At 38.3% G+C, this 22,798-nt stretch overlaps 1 protein-coding gene across 2 annotated transcripts in view; it reads right to left on the bottom strand.

The window, feature by feature from the left end:
- Positions 1–5,056: 5,056 nt before the first annotated feature.
- The window catches only part of Ccdc122 (coiled-coil domain containing 122), a 55,622-nt gene continuing 37,880 nt past the window's right edge, over positions 5,057–22,798 (bottom strand). For both annotated transcript variants that reach the window (XM_055609519.1, XM_055609520.1), the window contains one exon: positions 5,057–5,600. In XM_055609519.1, the coding sequence (XP_055465494.1) occupies positions 5,403–5,600 (198 nt within the window). In that variant the 3' untranslated portion in view covers positions 5,057–5,402. The remainder of the gene's footprint in view (positions 5,601–22,798) is intronic.

The following is a 22,798-nucleotide window of genomic DNA, read 5'->3' as shown; positions in this document are numbered from 1 at the left end:
TTAAGAGGTTGAAGTCTCATTGCTTCGTGTCTGTCTTTCCTGGATTATGCAAACAGCAACCCTGTCATTACCAAATCATACGCTAGCTTTCTTTTTCTAAAGAGCTAGAGCTCATAGCTACCACTTAAAGGTAATGTTACAAAAAAATAAAAGTAATGTGTAGCATTTTATTCTTGGCTATATGTTGGATGGATCTATTCTTCTGAGTATCTGTTCCAACTTTTGTTGTTCTTGTCTTTGGTTGGGGCTCAGGAATACTAAAGAGAAAGTGCCACACTGTAGCTAATATGATATAGAAAACCTGTTTTCATTTGACCTTGCCAAACTTATCGGCAAAGGACAAAAATGGTCCTGTTATAAATGCCCTACATATTCAGATAACATGGGTTATTTGTTACAGTCACCTAGTATTTCGTTTCTGATCATTAGCTTTGGCAATCATTAGCTTTGTTAATGATAAAATAAAATTTTAACAATATTGAATGACCACCTAAAAAATGAGCATCTAGCAAATCAAAAGTACACACACTCTTGAATCAATAGCCTGCCAATATGACAGTCCCAAATCATATTAGCATGGGCCTTTAGCAACATTTATGGATGAACAGTGAATTCTGTTTGGTACAAGGTGATAAAGGCTTCGGGGGCATCTCCTGTGTGAACAAACTTTAAAAGGTTTCATAACAATTTCTATAAACCAAATTCCATTTTCCTTAACCAAAATGTCTTTTCGGATGTTGATCCTTACATAGTATTACTTGTGCTTTTCAGTGCTGCTCAGTTTTAACCATAAATTTTCTTTGGTCAAATTTTTTTTATGCCTATAGTCCAGAAAAAAAATGATATAGACAAAATATCATCGCCTGTTATAGTTAAGTTAAAGTTTTCTTTTAGAATCATTTCCTTGTGGGGCCATGCACATACACTCGAACTCAGAGCTTCACCTCTGCCCCCTGCTGAACTGTGCAATGATATCTTAGGCAAGGCTTGTCTAAGCCCGCATTTGCCCAACTATAAATCAGAGATAATTCTGTCTACCTTGAGCTTTTTTTCTTTTTTGAGAATGAAAAGAAATAATGTGTACCACTTGCCAAATCAGGCGGAACATGTTCACTTAACATCGTACTGCTGCTTGGTATTACCCCACATATGCAGCGTTTTAGAAAATAGCACCAGTAGCCTGTGGCCTGGGAGAGATTAGTCCAAAGATAATACGTACAAGTCGTTTATATCAGTCATGAAAGCATCTTAATATCAGTCATGACTGGCTTGAACACGTGCAATAGGGCTTTCAAGAAAATACCAGTCTCTTCACATTGGTTAACTCTAATTTACCCATGGAATGTATGTTTTGAAAGTCAATACTGTGAGGTAGTGATTGCTGTTATTTTTTTTTCTTCCTGCTGTGTTCTTGCATTTATTACACGGCTGTAAGCATTTAGGTAGGAACACCAAGCAGGCTCTAGGCAGATGCTGCTGAAAACAAAGAGCTGGCTTGCTGGTTTGGAGCTCCATATTAGGTTGTTTAAGATCCACAACAGACATAATATCTAGAAATCATAGAAGATTGACGCTTTTGAGAAAGAGAAAGATTGCTGAGTCACTCAAAGCAAAAAGAACTACAGAAGTTTATAGCAGAAATAAGAGTAGAAGAATACATGGCTAGAATAACAACTTATAGTCAGATAAAAGTTGGCAAGCCCACACAAAGACAGAACTGAATAGCGGAGGGTTCGTGATTGTGCAGGTATGCGGTGTCTTGGAAAATCAAGCAATGAGTCAAGTGACTAGAAGAGGCATGGTCGAAATGGAACCTACCTCTTGGCCATGACTACAGCAAGCATCTGCAGGCACAGCACAAGCAGATGATGTTCGAGACCAGCTGGAGTACATTTCTGCAGAGGCCAGGGAGGTAAAACCATGGTGCTTGACCCAGGAGCTCCACCCCTGCTGACAAAGCAACTTAGGTTCCCCAGGAACTTAACCCACCTCTAATGAGAAAAAAAAAAAAAAAAGCTATAAAAGGAGTGTTTACCTAAGAGTTTGAAATGGAAGTCTGTGTGAGAAAGATACTGTCACAGTTTGGCTACACTTGAAAGTATTTCCCCAATAGCTCATGTGTTGAGTTTAGTCCTCCTTGTGGTAATGCTGAGGTGGTGCAGTCTTATAAGAGACAAGGCCTAGTGGAAGGCTCTTCCCTATTTGGTTATTTGCCCTCAGAAGAGATTGAGACAGGTTTCCTGGGATCCACTTAATCCCTAGTGGCTTCTTGACTTGATATTTGACGATGTAATTTGTCATTCTGTGTGTGTTCCCTACCCACCACGTGAGGACAGTGTAAGGAATCCCTGACTACAGCAGGTATTGTGCTTTTTGGACTTTCAGCTACCAATATTGTGACCTAAATAATTTTTTTTTTTCTTTAGAAGTACCCAGATTTGGGCATTTTGTAACAGAAAATTTTCGGTAACAGAAAAGAGCCTAATATAAAACTCTAGTTCTATATGTGTTGTATAGAAATAAAAACAACACAATTTCTAACATTAGACTTTATTAATGTGTTGAAATATCTCTTTTACTATGCTTCAAATTTTAGAGCTATTTTAATTTGGTTGGTGCTCTAGTTTGTGTCCTGTTGCTATAATTAACAGTATAAACAAAAGCAACTTGGAAAAGAAAGGGTTTATTTCATCTTACATCAGGAAGGGAGGTTAGGGCAGAAAGTCAAGGTGGAAACCTGGAGACAGAAGCTGAAGCAGAGGTCATAAAGGAACACCACTTACTGGCTTGTTCTCCATGGCTTGCTCAACCTTTCTTTCATGGGTACCACTGTCTACAGTTGGTTCAGCCTTCCTATACCAATTATTAGTCAAAAAATGATGCGCAGACTTGCCTACAGGGCAATCTAATGGAAGCATTTTATTAATTGAGTTTTCCTCTTTCCAGATGACCCCAGCTTGTATCTCAAGTTGACAACAATAACAAAACAAAAACAAAACAAATAAACAAAACCCCCCAGCACATATGGTTCTTTAGTTTGATTGTTCATTGAGACTATGGAAGCTCAGGCTTGTCTGAAATAGTATGTGGCCCAGAATGGCCTGAAACTCCTGTACTAGCCCTGCCTCTCCATTAATGCTAGGACTACAGGCCTGAGCTAGCATACCCAGCTTATTTCTTCTTGATCACTGTGAAAGTCTCCATTATTTGAAATAGTAGTTAATTAAAAAGAACTTGTCTTTCACATAATTTAACTATCATAAGTTGAACTAAGTGTATGTGTCATTATAAAAATATACTGACCATTGTTTTCTCAAATATGATCCTCATCTCAGCTAGCTTTATTTGCTTTGTATATTTATGTTAAAAATAAGTTTCAAATATATAACTAGAGGGTTCCAGTTTGACTAGATGTCAGTTCAGGTCTTCAACCATAATTGCTATGATTGTCTCCAAGAAGCCCTGCTTGGCCTCTCAACCCCCTGCATAGTTTCCTAGCATCACTTTTGTTTATAGGTAAACAAAAACAAAAAGGTGTTATGTGGAGCTATAAGACTAGATTTGGCACATCAGCAGTATGACTGTGCTTGATGTTGACACTAGCTTGAGATAAAACCAGGTGCACTTCGGCTTAGAAGAAAACCACTCTTTTAATGCCTCCTCCCTCTGACCCAAGTCATGGCGATTCCCTAGTCTTGCAGCTGCCCTTGACTATGCTTCTGGAGTGGTTCCTTGAGATGGTTAGGGTTAACTATCATCTTAACAGAAGTTAGAGGAAAGAAGGCCCTCTGAGCATATCTGGGAGCATGATCTTGATTACTTTAAGGCAGGAAGACCCACCTACTGTGGATGATCCCATTCACAGGGGCAGGGCATTCTGTGCAGCATAAGGGTAGAGAAAGGAAACTGAGCATTGGAAAGTGTGTGTTTGTTGTTCTTCTGACTGTGGAAGCAATACAATGAGCTACATTAAGTTCCTGATGCCCTGACTCCCTTGCCATGATGAATTCAAACCTGGAACTCTAGACTAAAATTAGCCTTTCCTCTGCAAGTTGTTTTTGTCATAATGTTTTATCAGGGCAATAGGTAAAGAACCTCCAACCATCCACAATAAAACATACTCTGCAGGCTCGGATGGACCCGACTCTGGGGTTCCTGAGCACTGTCTGCCTCTATTTGTTCTTTCACTGCATTTTCCTGTGACAGTAACTCAAGCTGTCAGTGATCACAATTATGAACTTAAAAGGAGATGAGAAAACTAGGACTTTAAAATGCATATTATGCTAACATATATCTAGACGTGCAGCATCTGGTTCAAGCTTGTCTCCAGCTGAGCACAGTGAGTGCTCTCACAGTCTGCAAACTTAACCATTTCTATTTGCAGTAGCTCTTCTGAGTGACAGAACAAAGCTGATTATGTTACAGCAACAGCCATTTGAAGTGTTAACTGTGGTAAGCCACGATAACCTGTGCTAAGACTGTTATCACCAGGCATAATGAGATTACTAATATCAGGTTTTTCTATCGGCTACACACTCACTAAATGTTAGACACATAGGAAGGTGAGAAGATGAATTCAAAATGTCTCAGTGTTGCTTCTTTGAAATAATTTAATCCTACAAGTGAATATTTTTAAACTGTATCTTTAGTAATTAATACTTTATTTTTGCCTTTTTCTAGTTGTGATCAACAGAGCATGAAAGAGCAATTTTATCTTCAGAGGTGTTTTTATGTTCAATTTATTGCCATTGAAAAAGAATTTGCCTTTCAATATGGAGAAATACCTCTTTAAAGAGCTTTATTGTATGCTTATCTTATATGATGCTATAACTTTATTTTAGTCACAATATAGGAATAAAGAATTTATAGACTGAAGAGTAAACACAAATCTTATGTACTGCAACACTCTAAAATATGTTATTTAATACCAAAGGAAAATGATGACTATCTTCTGGAGAAAAGAGGAAACAATAAAATAGTTGATGCATTAAACATATAATGGCATTATCTATCATGAATATTAATATTCAAGGGCTATTGCAAAGACAGTTATATAAAAAGAACTAATAAAAAGTTTCTTTAAATATCTCAACAATTTAAGTCATTGAAAATACAACTGTTTCTTCTAAATTTGTACTTTGTAGGGTAAAAATTTGACTTCCCCATCGTTAGCAGCAGGCATTCAGGACTGCAGGTTTGAAATATGCACACACATTCTTTTGGTAGCTTCCTTGAGGCACCGGTGTTGTCTACCTAGTGCGATGCAACACAGATTGGGAGGCACTTGAACCAACACATACCTGATTCAAAACAAACAAAAAAAATGAAGAAGAAAAAGAAAATATCTGTCCTTGAGACAGGCCCCTGATACTGGCGCTGGCTGTGAAGAGTCTGAAAGAGCTTTACAGGGTTCTTTCCCACAATGCTGTTGGCTTGTTCAGTATTTCGCTGGCTTCCTTCACTCCAATGCGCTTTTTTAACTCAGCTGCAGTTTTTCTCAGTTGTTCAATGTTCTGTTGCCATTTTCTCCTATTTAGCTGAATCTTGTTCACCTGACAATGCAAACGCTTAAGAATTGCATCATAGCGTTTATGTTGCACCTGTTAGAAAACAGTACACATCAACCGTGCTTGTGAGCATGAGAAACTAACAGTCAAAACAGAGGCTCTGCTTCTTCCCGGGAGAAGCACTAGAAACCATTCATCGTAAATAATCAACACAAACAAGAATTATGCAAATACTCAACATATTACGAATGCTGAAAGTTTTCTGCATAAAATGGCCGTAATACCTTTTGTTGTGGGTAGTCTTATTCATTTGTGTGTGTGAGAGAAGACACAGAAAATCAGAATGATCTGGACAGTTCAAGGCTAACTAGTAGCAATGTTTGGGATTTGAACTTCAGCCACCCAGTGCGAAGTAAATGTGGCCTGAAGTTGCTCTTTATTGAGTTCTATCTGATGAATTGTAATTCTAGGATCTAAACTGAGAGCTTAATTTAAAAGTGTGTCTTGGTAGCACAGCTTATCCTCACAAAGCTCGTGTTTCAGCGATTCACAACGGCCAGATGGTAAGACCATGCTCATTATGAATGGTGAGCAGGGGAGCTGCTTCTGTATCTCATTTTCATTTTACCTCCTAGGAATGCTGTGTGCCCACCTCACAGGCAGACCTCCTCTGGCTCTGAAGATTTACCAATTCATGAATCACCCATTGTTCTATTACACTCAGTTAAGTTTAATTGCTCTAGTGTCTTTGTTTCAGTACTGGTTAAAAGAAATGGTTTTGTTTTCTATATCCAGTGGCTCACTGAAACACAGATCCATATACAGGTCCAAAAACAAAACAAAACAAAGGCAGTAGTTCTCAACCTTCCTAATACTGTGACCATTTAATACAGTTCCTCATGTTGTGATGACCCCCAACCATAAAATTATTTTTGTTGCTACTTCCTAACTGTAATTTTGCTACTGTTATGAATTGTAATATAAATATCTGTGTTTTCTGATGGTCTTAGACAAGCCCTGTGAGAGGTAATATAACCCCTAAAGGGGTCACAAACCACAGGTTAAGAACTGGTGTAAGAGATTATGTGATCTGTTTCTTTTCCATTAAGTAATTGAGTAAATTCTGAGCCAGACAAGGACACACTCCAAGGCAATGAAACAGTAGAAATTACAAGTGACATGGTATCTGGCAAGAAGAAGGCAAAAAAAAGGTATTTACCTGCAAATTTCATCATTTCACATTTTAAAAATCGATCTGAATCCTATTGTATATATGAACTACATTTTCATTATCCATTCATCAGTAGAAGGTTATTTAGGTTTTTTCCTATGTTCTAGCTATTTATTGTGAACAGAGCAGCAATGAACCTTGCTGAGAAAGTATCTGTGAAGTAGGATGTTGAGTTCTTTGGGCATATGCCAAGGGTAAGAGTTGGTCATAGGTAGATCTGCCTTTACCTTTTCTGAGACTTCTTACTGATTTCTATGGCGGCTACACTGGTGTCTAAGCTCACCAACAGTGAATGAGGTTTCCTTATTCCACATGCTCACCAGCACAGTTGTTAGTTGTTTACTTGATTTCAGCCAATCTGACCAGGTAAGATGTAGTCTCATGTTACTTTTAAAATTTTTTAAATATTATTATAGTTTACAATCTACTCACTTTGTATCCAGATTGTAGCCACCTCCCTCCCACTTCCTCCCTATCCCCATCCCTGAGTCCACTGAAAAGGGGGAGTCCTCCTCCCTTAATAGCTGACCCTAGCCTATCAAGTCTCATTAGGACTCTGGATCCTCTTTCTGTGTAAGGCCACTGTACCAGGGGTAAGTGATCAAAGAGTAGGCAACTGAATTCATGACCCAGAGAGGACAGTAGCTCCACAAGGATACCAATAAGGCCAAAAAAATCTGCACTCAGGGAGGCCTTCAGAGACTGATGCACTAACCAAGGACCATGCATGAAGAGGATGTAGAACCCCTGCTCAGATGTAGCCTATAAGCAGCTCAGTCTCCAAGTGGGTTTCCTAGTAAAGGGAGGAGGGGCTGTCTCTGATATGAACTTATGGTACTTCTTCCCCAACCCCTTTTTTTAAAAAAATATTTCTTATATTTATTTTTTTATTCACTTTACATCCCAATTGTAGTCCTCTCCCTCCATCTTTCACCATCACCCCTTTCCCTACCACTCAGAATGTGCTGGAGTGGGTTGGTAGGGGAGCTCTCCTTTTCAAAGTACTTTCAATTTGCATTTCCTTAATTGCTAAGAATACTGAACACTTTGAAAGACATTTCTTAGCAATTTTTCTGTCTTCTTTTGAGATTTCTGTGTTCATATCTACAGCCTATTTAATTGGGCAATTTGTTTTCTTGACTGTTTTCTGAGTTCTTTGTATATTCTGATTAGCAATCATTTATTAGATGTATGATTGGCAAAGATTCTCTTCTATTTTATGTATGGGAATTTAAAGATAAGGCTCAATTTTTAAAGACCACACTCTTTAGACACAGGATTGGAGAAAACAAACTGAAACTGACCTGGAAGGCTTTTCCCTGCGGGCTAGTTCTCATAGAATCCAAAAGTTCCAAGGGAGTCTGACCCTGCTGAAAAGTCTACGAACCATAACAACGAGCAGCGTGGCAAGACACATTTCCTGGTGCAAAAGCAGCACTTATATCTCAGGGGTAATCAACAACCATCTAATTGGAGCTCTTACTCCTCAAAAAAGCTTCATTTTGCAGCAAAATGAGTATTTCAGAAATATATAATTGGTCAAAATGTAGAGAAGAACTGAATATGAGGTGCCCATCCCAGCTGATACATGTCAATAAAACTTCTGTACCTAAGGCTCTGAGAACATGGTCAAAAGGGGTAAAAAAAAAAGATTGTAAGAGCCAGAAGACCAAGATAAATGCTATAACACAGTATCCTATATAAACGACAGTCACATTCAAGAATTCTTAACAATATGGTCCCCTAAACAAGACCTACACAGTGAAAACACCAGTTGACATTTCAGTATTGATGGGAGACATCTCATAAAGCCCCACTCCTAAATGAAGATCTACAGACAATTAATGGCCGCCAAGAGAGGGAGAATGAGCCTTCTCCAGGGACAAGCCCCCCCGCATAGGCTATTCAGTTTCAAGCAGTCATCCCTAAATACACGTATATTAATTTAAAAAGAAGTGGTCATGAACATGAGAGAGAGTGATGAGGTCATGGGAGGGCTTAGATAAAATATACTCATGTATGAGGATTAAAAAAAATAGCATAAAACCCCAACAATAAAAAAATATTACATTAGAACTTAGCATAAAAAGAATATCAATCTTTGTTTTTTAAAAGTAGAAGATATTCGGAGTGAGTGAAGTTATTAGTGAATGTGTTTTGTTGATATGGGCCAAAGCCTCTGATGCATGGGAAACTGACAAAGTCATTTCTCCATATGGCCATGCTGAAGAGGAGTGCCAGATAGTGTTTGACTGTTTATGTACAATTGACTAGGGTGTTCAAGGACTAGCAACTACTGCTTCCCTCTACTGAAGGTTTTTAGCCTCAGACTGCTCACCTACAGAGATCCCCTACCAAGGCTGGCTAACTCCTCTCCCTGTGCCTATTAAACATATTGTGGTTCTGGTTATAGTGGCTCATATTATGGTGATAGTAGGTACCCTCCCTTGGAAGTAGCAGAACTTGATCCCAGCTTTACTCTACATGTGTCAATGCCACAGTTCCAGTATGCAAACTACACAGGTCAATACCGAAGCAACACAGGTCATAGTAGCTAAACAATTTACATATAATCTATCATTTACATCAGACAAATTACTTTTAGCATGTTCACAGAACCATACAAACCTAACCACAATCTGTTTTGGAACATTTTCATTATCCTCCCAAGAACATAAGTAACCATTAGCAATTAATTCCATTCTCCTGCCCAACTCTTTGCACTAGGCAACCACTAATCTAATTTTCCTTTATGCATTTGCATATTCTGGGCATTACATATAATTAGAATCATACAATAGGTTTTCTTTGTGACTGGCTTTTGTCACCAGCATAGTATGTTTAAGGATCTGCAATGATGTAGATCCTATCAATATTTCATTTTTTTTAATATTTCATCATCGTTTGATGAGTCACGCTGTACTTATCTAGTACAAATGAAGCAAAGTCCATGAAGAAATGTCGTTTATTTTCTTGCTCAATTACTCTAACAGTTCAGGCCCACCTGTCTAGTGATGGGGCCACCCACAGTGGTCTGGGCCCATCTACATCAGTTAGCAATTAAGAAAATGCTCCCACAGACATGGCCATAGGCCAATCTGATGGAAGCTGAGGAGCCCTCTTCCCAGGTGACTCAAGTTTATGTCAAGTTGATCACAACTAACCAACGCAACATTCATTTGTAAATACTGTATCTACTATTTGTGTTCATTAACAATCTAACACAATATATTTTAAGAATATTGTTACTGAGTATGTTTAAATTCATGTTCCTAAAAGCATAGCAAGCAGAAAGTGGTTAACAAGTTTTGTAAGAGTTGCAAACTAGCCCACTTGTGAAATTATTCTTCACTAAGTAAGTTATGAAACTAACTATACATTCTCTAACAGCTACAGCTATCACAGCAGATGTTACTATAGCTAGGAAAAGAACCCATTGGCAGGAATGTCTTAGTGAAAAATAAAGCACAAAGGATTAGCTAATGACAATGCATGTTGCTCTCTGTTACTATGATATTTTGAACAAAAGCAACCTGAGAGTCAAGAGATGATTTGGTTGACCTGTCCAGTAACAGTCTATCATGTTGGGGTGTCAGGGTAGGAGCTCAAGGCAGGAACTGAAGCAGAGGCTATGGAGGAATTCATTTCTTCTGCTCATGATCCCCCTGCTTAGCTGCTTATAGCTGTGCTCCTCATGATTTGCCTCCCAAGACCACCCACCCAAAGATAGCACTGCCCACAATGAGTTAGACCCTCCCACATCAACCAATGATTAAGAAAATGGCCCCCCAGACCTGCCCACAGGTCAAGAATGCACTCAGGTGCATACAATGGACTGGATTTCCATGTATGGAGCAATCTTGTGGTAATGAGGCTTCCAGCAAGGTGTTTTTCATAAAGGAGAAGTGGTATAGTGACTCACATAAATTACCTGTCTCCTTGAAAAGTTGCTATTATTGTAATACTATGGAAAACCTGACTGTTAGCGTCTTACAGTTAAGATGCTAACCATGTTAAATTTCACAGGCTGAAAAGCAGTTTTGGCCTAGAGATGACTTTATGAAGGAAAGGTCACCTTGTGAGCATCTTAACGACCTTTCAGGTGGCATTCTGACTCTGATAGCTGTCTTAGTATTAAGACTTGAATACCGCTCAGTAGCTAAGAATGTAATGATTCTATAGAAAATAAAACTTGTTTGCTTGTAAAAAAATAAAAAATATGTGGTTACTCTTCTTAGTTATTATTGCTAGCTGGCAAAAATTAAAACAGAAGAACTAGATGTATAATCCCCCCCCAAAAAAAAAACACACCTAAAAATGGAATAAGAGCTCCTACAGTCTTCGATTTCATCTCCTATGACTTTTCTTTTTGCGCCTCCATTCAAGACACACTGCACGTGTGTTCCCTGAGCCCAAGTATAGCCACATTTTAAGACCTCTGCACTTGGTTGTTCTTTTCCCTGTAAAGCTTTCCCAGACGTTTACATGACTAAATCCTTCGGGTATTTCATATTTTTGCTAGAACTTCTCCAAAGAGACCTTCTTTGGTGAAGTTTTCATTTGCCATGAGATTCATTGTTTTACCTCTTCGCTCCCTACACTGCATAATTAGATACTCATTTTCTCTCTTCCATTTTTGTCTTTCACTTTCTTCAAAAAAAAGTTTGTATTTTTCTGTTTGTTTGTTTATTGTTACTGTTCTGTCTTCAGGATTTAAAAGTAATGGGCGTGTAGTAGGCACACAACAAATATGTTCAGTGATTTATTGAAGAAATAAATAGAATTAGATTTTTTAGATAAACCATATTACTTAGAACCCAACTACCTTAAGACCAAGGATTTTATTAAACTGCTACCTTCTCTGTGCCTAATGTGTTTGGATATTGATTTCTTGCTTTAGTTTCTTTGGCGGGTGTTTGTTATTAGTATGTCTATTCATTTTGTTCTTAGCTACTTCTGATGGAATCTAAGGTTTGAAATATCTCCTGGACTTCCTAGAAGTATTGGTTATGCCCATTATATGTTTCCTTCACATATGTCTGGGTATACTACTGTCCTAACGTTTTCCTCATCCCTGAAATTCATTGTTTTGCATGCAGTATCTATTGGTGATGCTTCATGATGTGGTTTTTATTTGAATGGTTATTTCTTTCATTTCCTGAATTTCTTTCTGGTTTCTTTTCAGTGTTTCAGTACCCTTTCTTACGTTTTCCTCCATATTTTAGACTTTTGCCTCCAATTTACTATTTTGTTCACCTTCAAGACTGTCTTATTGAGGCTCTGAATATATTACCTTAATTAGGTACCTCATTAAGTTCTGAGTCAATGTGTGATGCTTGATAGGGGCATGGCCATGTGAGGACCCGAATGTCTCAGACTAAAGGGAGTGGCACAGCCTTCCCTGTGTGAAGCTCAGAGGGACGGCAAAGCGTTCACTGGGTCCAAGTGCAAATGTTGACAGTGTGTGCAGAAAATGTCCACTATAGCTTTCTCCCACACGATATTTATGGCCTGAAGATTGCTCCCCTACAGAGCCTGCTCTTACCAAGATTAGTTAAATCTGTTCCCTTGTTCATCGGTGTATGAAACCCTGTCCCGTGTTTACCTGTATTACAATAGCCCCACTTCCCTGTTCACTTTCAGCTTCTAGGGTGCTGCAGCTTCTTCTGAGATCCCAGACCACCTCTACGTGTGTCTGTCCTTTCTTTAGTCCCTCACTGATCCTAGCCAGGGTTCTTGGACCCAAACCATGTAAGCACATAGCAGCCATTAATTCTTAAGTATCTGAATTCTTTCTCAAACATTTCACTTCCTTTTCTCTCAGTGCCTTGACCAGTGACTTCACTTGTCTTCTAGACTGGAGAAAGCTTACATTTCTATCTAATCTGCTGTTAATTCCACTCTAAGATTTTTCATTTCAACAATTCCTCTTGTCTGTTCTGATTTCTATTTGGTTCTGTTGCTTGATTAGGTTTCCTTGTCTCATCTCATCTTATCCATCATGACACTTACTTTTTCCCTGTAGAATACTTAACAGTTTTCTGTCTCTAACAACTTCTGAGACAAATAGAACTTTATAGGTTAAGGATTCCTCAAGCTACAGGTAGCCCTCTCTCTCTCTCTCTTTGTTTACATTTCTACTCATGTTTCATTACTAATGGCATTGGAGTCACCAGTTGCAAACTCTGGATTTTGGTATTTTCTTCTGAAAAGTATTGAATTTTCTTCTAAATTCAATTAAATTACTGGTAGATGACCTTGAACTTTTAAGATTTAATACTTACTAGAGTGTCTATTTCTCTTTCATCCTGAGGTTTAGGTCTTTAGTCCAGCTTTTTCTCCATTATCATTATGGGTGTTATGATCTGAATGTAAAATGTCCTCCAAGGCTCATATGTTTGAATATTTGTTTCCCAGATCATGATATTGTTTTGAGAAACTGTAGAACTTTTTGAGCATTGGACCTGCTTAGTGGGCACAGGCTATTAATGGTGGTCTTTAGAGAGTCAGCACCTGGCTATCCATCCAGCATGAGCTCTCTGTATCCAGTCTGCAGGCAAGATGTGAGAAGTGTCACCTGCATGTTCCTGCTGCCCTGCTGTGCCTTCCTGGCCCTGAAGGGCCATACCCTCTGAACTGTGAGGCAGCGATAAATCCTTCAACTTTTAAGTTTCTTCTACCATCTATTCGGGCAATATATGGTGAAATACAGTGGTCTTTTTACTAGGGCTCAACAGTAGCAGGACACAGGTAGATTCTCTTAAGGGTGGATGCTGAAATCTCAGCTTATCAACATTCGAACTTTGTTTTCAATTGAGGACCTTGGAATTTCATTTACACATGCAGTTCAAATTATAGACAAGGTTTTGAAAGGAACTAATATGCAAATCTGAGGTTTCTTGTAAGGCCAAAATTAGTATTGACCCAATTAACATCATGAGGAAGTAAGTCTATAAAACAGAAAAAAATATTTCAAATGTAGGATATGTTTGTTTAAAATTATTATGAGAAAGAATAATACTAAGAGAATTAATATTAACTAATTATTAAGAGAAAGTAACAGAGCATGGATCTTATGGTTCTTTAGTTCTAATTCTTGGTAAGAAGGATTATGTAGTATGGTATTCACTCCAACAGTTCTTTTAATAATGGAACTGGTAAAATGTCATTAGTTATAGTAGGGTGATAGAAACAAACGTGTAACAATATTGTTGGCTGTTCTAAAGCAATAAAAAGGAATAAGAATAAAAGGAATATAGACTAAAATTAAAACATGTATTAAGAGAGATATGAATAAGTAACTTGTACAGTTATATGTACAGTGCACACACAATGTACACATGTTCTGTTTGGAGTGTGTGTTTGTGTATAAGCCATGAGTAATAGGTAAAAACAATGGGAAAAGTAATGTAATTGGAGGTAGTTTCAAAGAAATGATATAGCTTTCTCTCTAATATTTTACATTTTCATTACGGAGAGTATGTTCTGTTTGAAATATAACTAGGAGAAAGAGTCCAACAGATCTGGAATCTTACTTTCTTTTGCTTTATTGGATGTATAACCTTATATAAATTATTAAACTTATAATGTTATGCATGATATGTTATTATGAAGATTTAAATTATACATCCAATTGAGAATTCTCTATTAAGCCCTATACCCCATTTTTAATTGGATAACTCAAGGGATGACACATGCTGGAGAGGTTGTGGAAAAATGGGAACCCTCTTCCATTGCTGGTGGGAATGTAAACTTGTACAACCAATTTGGAAATCAATCTGGTGATTTCTCAGAAAATTAGGAATAGTGCTACCTCAAGATCCAGCTATACCACTCCTATGCATATATCCAAAAGATGTTCAACCATGAAACAAGGACACTTGCTCAACTATGTCATAGCAGCTTTATTCATAATATTCAGAGTCTGGAAACAACCTGGATGTCTCTCAACTGAAGAATGGATACACAAATTGTTGTACATTTACACAATGGAATACTACTCAGCTATTAAAAACAAGGAAAACATAAAATTTTCAAGCAAATGGATGGAACTAGTTAAAGATCATCTTGAGTGAGGTAACCCAGAAGCAGAAGACACACATGGTATACTCACCTATAAGTGGATATAAGCCATATAATTTAGGATAAACATACTAAAATCTATACTCCTAAAGAAGCTAAAAAACAAGGGAGACCCTAGGGAAGACGCTTAATCTTCATTCAGAATGGCAAATAGGATAGACATAGGAAGTAGAGACAGGGAACAGGACAGGAGCCTTCCAAAAGGGGCCTCCAAAAGACTCTACCCATCAGGGTATCGAAGCAGATGCTGAGATTCACAGCCAAACTTTGGGCAGAGTACAGGGAATCTTATGGAAGAAGACGGAGACAGAAAGACCTGAAGGGGACAGAAGCTCTATAAGGAGACCAACAGAGCCAAAATACCTGGACTCAGGGGGTTTGCAGAGGCTGATAAATCAACCAAGGATCATGTATGGAGAGGACCTAGAACCCCTGATCAGATGTAGCCCATAGGCAGCTTAGTTTCCATGTGGGTTTTCTAGTAAGGAGATCAGGGGCTGTCCACTGACATGGACTCAGTGGCCAGCTGTTTGATCACCTTCCCTTGGTGAGGTGGCCTAACTAGGTCACAGAGAAAGTGGATTCAGACAGTCCTGATGAGACCTGATAGGCTAAGGTCAGATAGTAGGGGAGGAGGACTAGAGGAAGTACATGGGGGGGAGGGGCTGGGAAGAAAAAAGGGTGGGACTGGGAGGAGATGATGGAGGGGATTATAGCCGGGGTACAAAGTGAATAAATTGTAATAAATAATTAAATAAAGGAAAGTTAAAAATAAATAAAAATAAAAATTATATATCTTATATAGTTTTTGGAAAATACCAGGAACCAAAAAAATAACAATAAACCAATTAATACTCAACATTTGTTCTTGCACTTTCTATAGATCAATAATTTTTACCGTGTTATCTTGCTATCTACTTGAAATTTTTTAAGATTTATTTTATTTAAATAAATAAAGCATGTGTATGTGTGTGCGTGTGTCTGTCTGTCTGTATTTACACATGAGTGCAAGTGCCTATAGAGGCCAAAGGCATTAGATTCTCCAGAGCTGAAAGCAACAGGCAGATGGAAGATGATATGAATGCTGGGAAACAAATTCAGGTCCTCCATAACAGTAGTGAGTACTCTTAACCACTGAGCTCTCTTCTAGTCCTGCTTGAATAATGGTCATATTGCCTTTTACTTCATCCTCTCTCCTTTGCGTCCCTGGAGTTTTCAGATAGGACTGATTGGCTTCTGACTCTGTAATCGATTCTGTTCTTAACATCAACAAATGAATGTATTTGTCTGTTGTACAGATAAAAGCTGCATGGTACCAAGTCAAATATTCTTTGTTTGTAGTGGCTTTAAGCGCACTAATTTTCCCTACCCTTTAAATTTTTAACCTCAGAGTGTAGAAAATTTAGACAAGAATAAACCATCAATGCTTTATAGAATGTCTGCTATCATAAAATACTGCTTACAACACTCATCAATTGCTAAATCATCTTAAACTGCTCCTGTTTTTTTTTTTTTTTCTTCTTGAATTTGGCAAATAACACTTGTTACACTTTGAACTAAAAAAAAAAAATCACTGACTGTTTCTAAGTGCTTTATATTTGAAGCTTTATGCTCATGCTCTCCCAATTCTTTGCTGATGACTCATAGTTTATTCTTGCTTCCATCTTCTAAAATGTATAAAGACAGAAAATAGGAAGGAAAAGAAAGCTATTTAGGGATAAATATTTGGAATATCTTTTTCCTATTTCATTTATGACCTAGAAATACTGAAAACATTTTGCCAATAAAGATTGAAATTCAAGAACCATTTCTATTTTCTGAACCACAGATGTAGAGGATAGGAATATAGAATCTAAAATATGCAAGGCTTTAATGTTTAAAAAACATTAAAGATTAGAACAAACAATGGTACAGTCAAGGAAAAAAATAACCTATGAAATTTCCCAGAGCCATGGATAAAGAAATTTACAAAGGACAAAAAAATAGTATTCATAGGAAGAAATAATTAACACAAGTCTCCACTATTTGAATTCAACTTTCTTGAAAATTTTTGGTTGTTTTCAGAACATCAATGATCGATTCATAACAACTATTAATAACAAATGTTTTTTAAAAATGAAGTATTCTCAAGGCAATGATAGGACTATATTTGATTTTCATTTTAACAATTATTATAGAAAAATTTAACTTCATTTATGAGTATGATATTATGACACAGTTGAAGACTACTTTTTAATATATTAGAAGTAATAAAACTACAACTGGAAAGCACAAAATGTCCTAAAACATCTGTCCCTATTAAGAAAGCTTAAATGTTATTAAATTTCAGAGCAAGAAACTTTATGATGAAAATTTTTAAAAATGGAAGTGTTGTCTTTAGTGATTATTCCTAAAACTTTAGCATTAGTGGCTTCTTATTCTTTAGCATTTAAAGTATCAATTTTCTATACTGCTTCTATCAAAAAAAGTCTTCATTTGCTCGTTCTTTCTGTATGACTAAGAATGCTAAATATCAAACATAAAATTAATATCAGAAGCCTCTGGGTAATAGGTAGAAGAAAGAAATACAGGTAGGAAATTCAGGCCCTAGGAATGGTATGCATTTCTATTTCCCTTATGTATTACAGAGAGGGCATGGAGAAGACGGCAATCCAGAAGCGGCAACAATGCACCGAGGGAAAAGTCTCAAGGAGGCCTCCTCTTTCTAGATAAATGATGAAAATGGCAGCCTCGCGAGACAGAACATTTCAGACAGGAACTCTTCTACTCAAAATGAATACCACAGAACAAAAATGTGGCCTCTTCACTCCCACATAAGACAAGTTTTTCTAAAACATCCCATATTCCATCATTGCTAGCAATATTGAAGTCCCCCCCCCAAAAAAAATACCTTCTGGGGTGATTCAAGTAGGCCAACTGGACAGTCCTGAATTTTGGTGCCTTCTAAGCAATAACTAACTACATCTTTTAGAATCAGAGAAGCCCAAAAATATCTTTTTTATTTAATTTTATTTTTAATTACACTTAATTTACTTTGTATCCCCCCCTCTAGTTCCCTCCCTCCTCCTCTCCCAATCCCTCCTTTCCTCTACCTTCTCCACAAATGCCCCTCCCCAAGTCCACTGGTAGGGAAGGGTTTCTTTTTCTTTCTTCTGATCCTAGTCTATCAGGTCTCATCAGGAGTGGCTGCATTGTCTTCCTCTGTGGCCTGGTAAGGTTGCTACCCCCTCAGGGGGAGGTGATCAAAGAGCAGGCCAATCAGTTCATGTCAGAAGCAGTCCCTGTTCCCATTACTATGGAACCTACTTGGACACTGAACTGCTATGGGCTACATCTGTGGAGGGGTTCTAGGTTATCTCCATGCATGGTACTTGGTTGGAGTATGAGTCTCTGGAAAGACCCCTGTGTTCAAATTTTTTGGTTCTGTTGCTCTCCTTGTGGACCTCCTATCCTCTGAAAGGCTCTGCCCTGTGGACTATCAAAGCAAATGTTGCGACTTATGGCCAAACTTTGGGCAGAGTGCAGGGAATCTTATGAAAGAAGTGGGAAATAGTAAGATCTGGAGAGGACAGGAGGTCCCAAAAAGATCTTATCTCATCAAGTGGGAGTAAAATCAGAGAAAGCCTAGCTAAGTCAGGACTTTTGCCGGTACTCTGTGGTGAGTGAGAAAGCAATCCGCAGTGTCAGCAGAGGGGCATGTGTGGAACGGTAAGGCACTGTCAAGTGCAGGACGAGGTGCTAGCAGCAGGGGTCTGGAGGGCCACCCTGAGTACCCACATCTGGTTCACAATAAAAGAAACTCTCCTCTCACCAACAGATGGCAATACAGACTACCAGGGACATAGGAATCTAGGCTTCTGCTTGGAAGTAATGAAAATCCAGAGGCTTACAACAATCAACACATTCAAATGTCAATAGAAAATCAGTTATCATTCCAAAGAAGCAAGATTTCAAACCGAGTAAGAAATGGCACTGAAGATACATCAACACCTCTATAACAAACACCACCATTATCTGACATTGATTCAAAGTAGTCACAATATATATGCTGCAACACAGAGCAACAAACCTGAGAAGATGAAATACTTGGCAAAGGTTTTAGACACAAAAATGGAAATTCAAAGACCAAAAAATTAAATAACCAAAATGAAAAAACTCAATGTATCTCGATAGTAACTGGAGAGAATAGAGGGGGGAAAAATAAGTATACAGGAAGAAAAAGTAACTACAAAGTATCCAGTTTGAGCAATAGGAAAAATTAAATAAACAGGAGAAAAAAACCTCTAATGCCCACAAGAAGATAACAGAAACTCTAATATGTGTGCCATATAATCTTACCCGAGAATAACAAAGGAAAACTTAGAACAGGATTCAAATAAATGGATGAAAATAATTCCAAGCCTGACCAAAGACACAAACCTACAGAATCAAGAGTTAGTGTACCCCAAGATGGGTTAAGTGTAAATCTATGTAAGTAAATTACCAAACAAGCCATGAATTAAACTAAAACCAGAGTACACTGAAGTAGCAAGAACAAATCACTTCATCAGAAGAAACAAAACGTAAAAAACAGAAACACAATTCAAATGATCACTGACTTCACATTAGAAATGTGGCACCAAAAGATGCAGTTTATTTTAATAGCTGAATAGTATTCCACTGTGTAGATGAACCACAGTTTCCTTATCCATTCTTCAGTTGAGGGACATCTGGGTTTTTTTCAGTCTCTGGCTCTTATGAATAAAGCTGCAATGACCATATTTGAACAACTGTCCTTGATGTATGGTGGAACATCTTTCGGGTATATGCCTAGGAGTTAGTATAGCTGGGTCTTGAAGTAGCACTATTCCCAATTTTCTGAGAAACTACCAGATTGATTTCCAAAGTGGTTGTACAAGTTTATATTCCCACCAGCAATGGAGGACTGTCCTCCTTTCTCTACAACCTTGCCAGAATTGTGCTGTCACTTGAGTTTTTTATCTTAGCTATTCTGATAGGTGTAAGATGGAATCTCAGAGTCATTTTCATTTGTATTTCTCTCATTTCTTTAAGTGCTTCTTTGCCGTTCAATATTCCTTTGTTAAGAATTCTGTTTAGCTCTGTTTTAATTGGATTTGTTTGATGGTGTTTAATTTCTTGAGTTCTTTATATTCTGGATGTTAGCCCCCTGTAGGATGTAGGGTTGGTAAAGATCTTTTCCTGGTCTGTAGGCTGTCATTTTGTTCTGTTGACAGTATTTATTAATTGTTTATTTATTTATTAATTGTTACTCTTAGAGCCTATGTTGTTGGTGTTCTGTTCAGGAAGTTGTCCCCTGTGCCAATGAGTTCAAGGCTCTTCCCCACTTTTTCCTCTAACAGATTTAGTATGTCTGATTTTATGTTGAGGTCTTTGATCCCCTTGGACTTTACTTTTGTGCAGGGTGATAAATATGGATATATTTGCTTTTCTCTACATGTAGTCATCCAGTTAGACCAGCATCATTTGTTGAAGATGCTTTCTTTTTTTCCATTGTATGGTTTGGTTTCTTTGTCAAAAATCAGATATCCATAGATCTGTGGGTTTATTTCTGGATCTTCCAATCAATTCCATTGATCAATCTGTCTGTTCCTATGCCAATATCATGCTGTTTTTATTACTATTGCTTTGTAGTAGAGCTTGAGATCAGGGATGGCAATATCTCCAGTAGTTCTTTTATTGTACAGGACTGTTTTAACTAACCTGGGTTTTTGTTTTTCCATATGAACTTGAGAATTGTTCTTTCAAGGTCTGTAAAAACTGGCCCTACTTGAAACTCATCCCATTTGAGAAAACCACCTCCCTGACACTATTAATGTTACTCTGCTATGCTTATAGATAGTAGCCTAGCATAACTCCTCTGAGAGGCTTCACCCAGCAGCTGATGGAAACAGATGCAGAGACACACAACCAAACATTAAACAGAGCTCAGGGAGTCCTATAGGAAAGTTGGAGGAATGACTGAGGGAGCCAGAGGGGTCAAGGACTCTACAAGCAGACCTACAGAGTCAACTAACCTAGTCCCATGGGGGGTCACAGAGACTAAAGCTCCAACCAAAGAGCACACAGGGACTGGTTCTAGGGCCCCTGCACATATGTAGCAGATGGACAGCTCTATCTTCACATGAATCCAACAACTGGAGCAGGGCACCTCTCTGGCTCTGATGCTTCCCTTTGGATCCCACTCCTCTAACTGGGCTTCCTTGTCTTGCCTCAGGAGGAGAGGATGCACCTAGTCCTGCAGTGACTTAATGTGTCAGGGCAGGTTGGTGCCCATGGGAGACACCCTCTTATCTGAGGAGATGAGAGTAGAATGGGAGAGAGGGGTGTGAGAGGGGGTACTGGGAGGAGAGAAGGGGGCTACAATCAGGATGTAAAATGAATGAATGACTTAATAAAAGATGTTTCTTCAACACGCAGTTAATATTTCTCTTGTATTCTTGAGTGCTCTGAAGAGAGTATGCATAGGCAGTATGAGATGGAGTTCAATTTAGGATCTCTACATAGTTTAACCAGTGTTGCTGTGTTTATTTGTGTGTGGAGTGGGTGGATATGGTACAGTGTAATGTGCTGTGACAGATATGTGTGGAGGTCCGAGGATAACCTGCATCAGAGGGGCTGTCCTTTCATGGGGGGTTCAGGGATGGTACTCAGAAAGCAAGCACCCTCAGCTGCTGAACCATCCTCTCACTGGCAGTTTAGTTTATTTTGTTTGTGCTATTCATGCATCAGGACTATTTCTAGAACTTTTCTCTGTTTCATTAACTATTTTTTCATTTTCACACCACTGAAGTAGTACTACCTTACTACTTATAACATTTTAATAAATTGATGTATAAAAACAAAAAATTAAAATGCCTAATCTAATTTGAATTCCCACTAACCTGTAAGATAAAATTACAGTGTTTTTATTTATGAACATATGTAAAGGAAAAGGTTTCTTTTTTTCTGTTTTTTTAATTTTAATTTTATTAATTACACTTTATTCACTTTGTATCCCCCCCATAAATCCCTCCCTCTTCCCCTCCTAATCCCACCTTCCCTCCCCCTTCTTCACACATGTCCCTCCCCAAGTCCACTGATAGGGGAGGTCCCCCTCTCCTTCCTTCTGATCTTAGTCTATCAGATCTCATCAGGAGTGGCTGCATTGTCCTCTTCTGCGGCCTGGTAAGGCTGCTCCCCCCTCAGGGGGAGGTGATCAAAGAGCAGGACAATCAGTTTATGTCAGAAGCAGTCCCTGTTCCCATTACTATGGAACCCACTTGGACACTGAACTACCATGGACTACATCTGTGCAGGGGTTCTAGGTTATCTCCATGCATGGTACTTGGTTGGAGTATGAGTCTCTGGGAAGACCCTGTGTTCAAATTTTTTGGTTCTGTTGCTCTCCTTGTGGAGTTCCTGTCCTCTCCAGATCTTACTATTTCCCTCTTCTTTCATAAGATTCCCTGCACTCTGCCCAGCAGTTGGCCATAAATCTTAGCATCTGCTTTGATAGTCTGCAGGCAGAGTCTTTCAGAGGCCCTCTGTGGCAGGTTCCTAACTTGTTTCCTGTTTTCTTCTTCTTCTTCTGTCCATCCTCTTTTCCTTTCAGAATGGGGATTGAGCATTTCAAGTCAGGGCCCTCCCTCTTGATTAGTTTCTTCAGATGTGCAGATTTTAGTAGGTTTATCCCATATTATATATCTATATGAGTGAGTATATACTGTGTGTGTCTTTCTGCTTCTGGGACAGCTCACTCAGGATGATCCTTTCCAGTTCCCAGGAAAAGGTTTCTTATCTTCAAATTATTTAGATGTTTTCATGTCACAAACAAGTTAAAAATAAACACTTTATTTTCTAAGTTGTTATGTTAAAGGCAAAAAATATTTTTTATTTGCCATTAACATCACATTTTTTTTTCCCAGACAGGGTTTCTCTGTGTAGCCCTGGATGTCCTGGACTCACTTTGTAGACCAGG

This window comes from Psammomys obesus, unplaced genomic scaffold (assembly GCF_907164565.1).
Source record: "Psammomys obesus unplaced genomic scaffold, mPsaObe1.curated_primary_1811, whole genome shotgun sequence".
Taxonomy (NCBI): domain Eukaryota; kingdom Metazoa; phylum Chordata; class Mammalia; order Rodentia; family Muridae; genus Psammomys; species Psammomys obesus.
Note: the sequence above shows the minus strand (reverse complement) of the source record. Positions and strands in the feature narration are given on the sequence as shown.